The 7,070-nt window shown below is 38.8% G+C and overlaps 1 protein-coding gene across 1 annotated transcript; it reads right to left on the bottom strand.

The window, feature by feature from the left end:
- Positions 1–2,257: 2,257 nt before the first annotated feature.
- On the bottom strand, positions 2,258–6,524 carry LOC132871016 (zinc finger protein 239-like). The gene is made up of 3 exons (XM_060905174.1): positions 6,466–6,524; positions 6,120–6,298; positions 2,258–3,332 (listed from the first exon to the last, which is right to left on the bottom strand). The coding sequence occupies exons 1-3, from the start codon at positions 6,519–6,521 to the stop codon at positions 2,422–2,424; spliced, it is 1,146 nt and encodes a 381-aa protein (XP_060761157.1). The 5' UTR covers positions 6,522–6,524; the 3' UTR covers positions 2,258–2,421.
- Between the last annotated feature and the right edge of the window lie 546 nt (positions 6,525–7,070).

The following is a 7,070-nucleotide window of genomic DNA, read 5'->3' as shown; positions in this document are numbered from 1 at the left end:
GTTAGGTTCTTTAATCAAGGGTCTGACAACTGCTCGGTTAAAGGATTTATTGTACATAGCCATTGCTAAAAGAATAATTGTTTTTCAGAAAGGTTTGACCGCTTCTGGTGTTATCTGTTTGAAGAATCATATTGGCAAGTACACAAGTTGAAGATTTTGATGAAATAAGTGAAATTAGTTCAGTCTCTCTAAGGGGTGTAAAACAAAAATCACCGCTCTGATGTAGTTCTGTTGTTCTCTACAGGGATGCTTATCAAATTGCCTTGTTTCAAATTAACAGTTTGATATTTTTGCCTGATATTTTCAATTTTGCCATTGAAAAAACTTATCACTACTACATTTTGAAGGTGTGCATGTTTTGTTGTGGAAACACTATCTCTCCAAGCAAAAAATTATTCAAAGTCCAAGAGGTTGCAGAAAGGTTTAGACTTTTATTAAATCAAATAATAAAAGCTGTGTTCAGTCTGCAGAGTGAACAGAGTCAAAATTATAAAGTTTTCATTTTATACTGTCTCAAAGAAAAAAGTGTATACAAATAATTTCACTGGTTAACATGTCCCATGATACCACTTCAACATTTTCTATTGGGCAGTACATCTCACACCTCTCATATTTTGCATCAACTGAGCGAAATTTTACAGCATAAATGGTCCATTCAGAAAGAATCAAAACACATAAGAGGTGGTACACAGCATTCAGTGCACAATACATGATTCAGAATGGCTGGGGGTCAAATCAGGTTAAAGACTAATACAGGCCACAGGTGGAAGCCAGCACAACACTCATGCCCTTGGCCAGTCTCCCATGCTACATTATCTAAAGTAAAGCAGAATGTTGACTGATCAAGTTCTGTGGGGTCTAAGGGGGATCAAATCAAAGTTGATATCTCTGGAAGACTACTAATAAAACTTTATGCAGTAGTTGATGTGAATGTACTTTTGATGCAATGGCGTGCAAGGTGCATATATTATTGTTAAGACATTTCAAAAAGAGATGAGGTAAATGGTCTGAGGGAGCTTCAGACTGTGGAAGTACTACTATATTTTCTATATTTAATACAAATGCAATTGCTAGATCGAGTGTGACCACTAGGAATCATACAAAAACCTGAACAAAAATAGGGCTATGTCCTGCAACATTCTCATTAACCCCTACAGAATCTAAAATGGACATGAATGCTGTTCTCAGAGTCTTCCAGGTGATCAAAATGAATAATAATATATCTAACAATTAATTTGTTGTCTAAAACAACCAGGCTTGAGAGGAAATCTGCAAATTCAGAAAGAACTTCAGAATACAAACCACAGGTCTGTAAATAATAATTAGCTGAATTGACTGGGTACTTTTTTTTTTGGCAACATGTATTAGGATAAAGACCTTCAAATATACTGAATTTTTGTTCAGGTTTTTGTACGATTCCTAGATTATAATTATAAATAACTGTGACGCCTTCTCCTCTACCAGGGAGACGAGGCAGATGCAAATAGCTGGACGAGCTTCATTTAAATGCTCCATACTCGTTCAGTTTGATCCACAGTTCTATTAAACATAGTACATTAAACTCCTGATCAGTAATAATTCCATTAACAATTAGTCTCATGCTGCAGTACTACACTGATAATAGTGTTACAGTTACATCATTACTTGTATGGTGGTAATTAATGACTACTTAAGAGCAAAAGAAAACATTAATAGTCTCATTTTAAACATCACTATAAAGGTGAATGTTTTAAAACAAACAAAACAGTCATATAACATGAACAATAATGAATAATAATATCTCTAACAATTAATTTGTCTAAAACAACCAGGCTTGAGATGAAATCTGCAAATTCAGAAAGAACTTCAGAATACAAACCACAGGTCTGTAAATAATAATTAGCTGAATTGACTGGGTATTTTGGTGTTCAAATTACAGGTAATTTTCAGCCAAACTGTAACCACCATATTTAATTTGACAAATTTAAAATCATGCAATGTCTCAGAGTTAGTGCACTTGTAGGTTTTAAATGTAAATGAATAAGTAAACATCTGGCGGCACGGTGGTGTAGTGGTTAGCGCTGTCGCCTCACAGCAAGAAGGTCCGGGTTCGAGCCCCGTGGCCTGTGCGGAGTTTGCATGTTCTCCCCGTGTCCGCGTGGGTTTCCTCCGGGTGCTCCGGTTTCCCCCACAGTCCAAAGACATGCAGGTTAGGTTAACTGGTGACTCTAAATTGACCGTAGGTGTGAATGTGAGTGTGAATGGTTGTCTGTGTCTATGTGTCAGCCCTGTGATGACCTGGCGACTTGTCCAGGGTGTACCCCGCCTTTCACCCGTAGTCAGCTGGGATAGGATCCAGCTTGCCTGCGACCCTGTAGAAGAGGATAAAGCGGCTAGAGATAATGAGATGAGATGAGAAGTAAACATCTTTCCACACTGTGATCAGTGATTCAGCTTCTCTCCTGTGTGAATGCGCTGGTGTCGTTGGAGATGACTCTGCTGAATAAAACTCTCCCCACACTGTGAGCAGTGATGCAGCTTCTCTCCTGTGTGAATGCGCTGGTGTTGTTGGAGATGACTCTGCTGAGTAAAACTCTTCCCACACTGTGAGCAGTGATACGGCTTCTCTCCTGTGTGAATGCGCTGGTGTCGTTGGAGATGACTCTGCTGAGTAAAACTCTTCCCACATTGTGAGCAGTGATACGGCTTCTCTCCTGTGTGAATGCGCTGGTGTGTTTGGAGAGTACTCTGATGAGTAAAACTCTTCCCACAGTCTGAGCAGTGATACGGCTTCTCTCCTGTGTGAATGCGCTGGTGTTTTTGGAGATTACTCTGATGAGTAAAACTCTTCCCACACTGTGAGCAGTGGTACGGCTTCTCTCCTGTGTGAATGCGTTGGTGTGTTTGGAGAGTACTCTGATGAGTAAAACTCTTCCCACACTGTGAGCAGTGATACGGTTTCTCTCCTGTGTGAATGCGCTGGTGTTGTTGGAGATCTCTCTGATGAGTAAAACTCTTCCCACACTGTGAGCAGTGATACGGCTTCTCTCCTCTGTGAATGTGCTGGTGTGTCTTGAATGCATTCTGATGACCAAAACTCTTCCCACAGTCTGAGCAGTGGTGAATTTCCTTCTGTACATCATTAGGAGAAATGTTAGAACTGAGAGCATCATCTGATGTTGGCTGACTACTGAAGCATTTGGAGGAGAACTGAAGGTCATATTTAATCTCTCCCGATTCCCAAACTCTGACATACTCTTCAGAGTGGCATCTCTGGATGTTTGTGTCAAGGTAAATTTGAGATGCATAGGAACGAGGACATGTGAAGCAGGAAAAGACTTGCTTCTTTACTTCTGGAGAAGTGAAAGGACAAAAAATATCAGAAATTGAACATGAAATGCAACAAGATTATAAAATATAACAACACTAACCCAATGTCAGGAGTGTTTTTACTGAACCTCAAACATTCAAGATTCTACATGCATGAAGACTGAGACAAGGAAAAAAAAAGTTTGAGGATGAAAATTTAGCAGCCTTTAACTAGGAATACAGGTATTGTAGCATCAATAAGGTAATAGAAAAGCAGCTATGCACAGCACTGGCCATAGCCCCATGGGTCTGAGCGACCAAGGGGGAGTTGTTGGTTTCTGTTTGATCTAATGTCAAGTCTAAGTAATGGCATGCCTAGCCTTATTTACATCTCGTCCAGGATCGTGAAGGAAACTCAGCCCTCGCATTCAAGGTTCCAGAAAGATCCAAAAATGGGCCTGATTTATCAAGCTGGATATGAATAGATTTATTTGCAGATGGTTTCTAGTAGCATTTACACAAGCAAGTCTGTATTTTTCATATGGATTTTATATATAGATTAGGTTATCAAGTTTAAAACACTTATTAATTTCAATTACCCACAAATTTAATGAAATTAAATTTTGTGGGATTGTGAAACCCAGTTGATTCATATTAATGTAATTGATGAAAGAAAGAAAGCCAACAGGGGGCATAGGCAACCGGAACGTACTATTTAACTTACAATTTCTGTTGTGTGTTAGTTTATGGCAGTCAGAATCTTTCTTTAGTCCAATTCCTATAGAACAGGGAGGAAGTTCAGCCATTTCTAGATGTCTAAGAACAAACTCATTTATACTGATCTCAAATTGAAAGCAACTACAATTAAATTCCCTAGTCAACTATTCAAAATATCCAATCCTTGCAAAGAAACACATTCAGTTAATAACATTGGTAAATTTTCTCAGTGCTCTGTATTACAATGTATTTAATATAATCCAAGTAATATAATGTTATCTGAACAAGTATGCAGTTTACAGACTCTAAAACTATAAGATATAAGCCACCTGTTCTGGTATCAAAGGTCACCTATTGTGCTGTGTTGATATTGATAAGGCTGGCTGTTGACTGGTACACAATAGCTGGTCATTGATTGCTAATGTTACAGTCTTAGATTAAAATCAATTTACAAATAATTAATACTGAGCATTAATTGAAATTTTATTTAAAATTGAGGAAGAAACATGTCTCCTAACCTACTTGAGCCTTATTGAAGCATTTATTAACCCTCAAATATCAGTTATATGAAAATATATCAAAAATTCGAATTTGGTGAAAATGGATTTTTTAAACCCCTGTAGTTTAAAAATACTTGAGAGACACAGAACAAAAATTTGGAAATATAAAATATGGGTCTTGGGGATTACTGAAAAAAAATTTACAAGTTCCTAACTGCTATCCCACATTGGATTTCTTGCTACTGAAAATGGCATGTTTTAGAAATCAGCGAATTTCAAAACCCTATTACAGACAAACTAGGAATAGTGGAGACATGGTAAAACTGAAATTGGTAGATGTTTCTGTGTAGATTTAAATAACATTCTTAGTTTAAGCATTACTGCCACAGGCAAGCTTCCAGAATGAGTTAAAAATGCAAAAAATGCAAATTTGTCTTTTTAATTTCCTTGTTAAAATCACCATCTAATATACAATGACCATTGAAATTCTAAGTTGAAGTTTGTAGTACAAGACATTGAGTCTCTGTGCAAAATGTTAGGTTTCTATCTTGCATAATAAAGATTATATTACACTTTGAAATATGTATGTTTTGAGCAAAATGCAAAAAAAATTCAAAAAAATTCAAATGCCTGTATCTCTGAAACCGTTGGAGATAGGAAGCTCAAGTTTTGGGGATTAACTTCTTTTAATAGTATCTCTGAGCCCTCAAAATTTCATTGAAATCTGAGATGGTCGAGCATAAATTTGTCAGATATTTGTTGATTTGGCATGGAATGACCCACGTGTCTCGTCCCCGCCCCCCGTTTCTGTAATCTGGGGAGGTCTGACAGCATTATCCAATATTGTGTATTTACTGTGACCGGGCATTTTTTCCCCTGATTTCCTCCCTAATTTAGCCATGGCTAATTCCCACCCATCACAGCTCTCCAGGATCACATAACCGCTATCAACCAGGGAAGACTATCACATGCTTCCTCTGAGACAAGTAATACCAGTTGATCAGCTAATCGTATATTTTACTCATACAATGGTCAGGGGGGAGAAAGCACACTCTGAGGAAAGCCCAATGTGCTCACACACACCCATGACTGGCTAGTGTAATTGACAGGGCAGGGAAGAGACAGCATGCCATCTCTCTCTCCCAGAGAGCCCAGACAATTTTGCTCTCTTGAGCTCCCAAACCACAGATGACTGTGGCATCATCAGGATTCGAAAGTGGCAATATCTGGATGATGGGGGCAACACTTTTCTGCTGTGCCACTCGGGATCCACAGGGCATGCATTTTACACTACTTCTGGTTAAATTGTGCATGATGAATAAAACTGCAGCAATATTTTGTGGCTTACTATACAGTCAGTTTCGCAATAAGATACGCAGTGGGCTGACTTCACATGTCTCGAAGGAAGCCGATAGACTTCACCCTCTGGTTGGTCATTGTCATATGATCGAGAAGACCTACCTGGTTGGTGGAACAGGCCAAAATGAGTTCTCTGGGGGAGTGCTCTGGTTATTGTAGACTGCATTGTACAACAGCTTTCATCCCAGAAACACTGGTAGGCTCAGAAATGTCACGACATGATACAGAAAATAACCTCTAAGACAAAAGTAACACCTTGCTGTCTGGTTGTTCTTGTTGGTGCAGGACTGAGTTCTTTGGTGTACTCCTCTTCATACCACACCAAGAGCTCATGTCCTGGGTTAATGGGTCGACAGCAACGATACAGAATTCCCCCTCGATACTCAAATGCCACAAGGTTCTGTTCTTCATCATTACGGGCACAATTCACATACCTAAGAGTGAGGCAACATTCCAGAAAAGGTAAAAATCAGATCAGAGTTACAGACTTGGAGAAAACATGGTGGAGATATCAGTGACATGAAGATAAAGTTCTTCCAATAAATGAGGAGCTGTGAAATCAAAATCACTAAAATGACCCAACAGCTGGTGCATTCCTCACCTCATCCAATTCATATGCATCTCTCTTTTGGCATCGATGTATTCTTCACACTGCATGCTCCTGTATACCTGGAGAAAAAAAAAACACATTTACATTTTCTTCACTAAATCAATCTATGCCTTTAAATGAGGTGTACAGAAACAAGAACGATGACTCATGCCAATATTATATTAAGCCTCATGAAGGCTGAATTAAAGGTTCTTGACTGTATCTTAAGATTCACAAAATGGCTGATAAGCTCTGAGATGAATTTAGTAACTATAAGAAAATACAGGCAAGGCTTTATCAGAATTTAGGCAAAGGAAAGGTTTCTCAAGGCTTTACTTCTGACATGGCAAAGCTGTGCTGTGAATCAGACCTCGCTGATAAATATATGTCCCTCGTGTTTTGGTCTCTAAACAGACAGCTACAAAAATTCTGAATATTATACAAAATATTTTGGATTTGTACAAGTTATTTTTATGTGAGTGTGAATGGTTGTCTGTGTCTATGTGTCAGCCCTGCGATGACCTGGTGACTTGTCCAGGGTGTACCCCGCCTTTCGCCCGTAGTCAGCTGGGATAGGCTCCAGCTTGCCTGCGACCCTGTAGAAGGATAAAGCGGCT

The sequence above is a fragment of the Neoarius graeffei genome, chromosome 22 (assembly GCF_027579695.1).
Source record: "Neoarius graeffei isolate fNeoGra1 chromosome 22, fNeoGra1.pri, whole genome shotgun sequence".
NCBI classification, from domain to species: Eukaryota; Metazoa; Chordata; class Actinopteri; order Siluriformes; family Ariidae; genus Neoarius; species Neoarius graeffei.
This window is presented reverse-complemented; position numbering and strand designations above follow the sequence as displayed.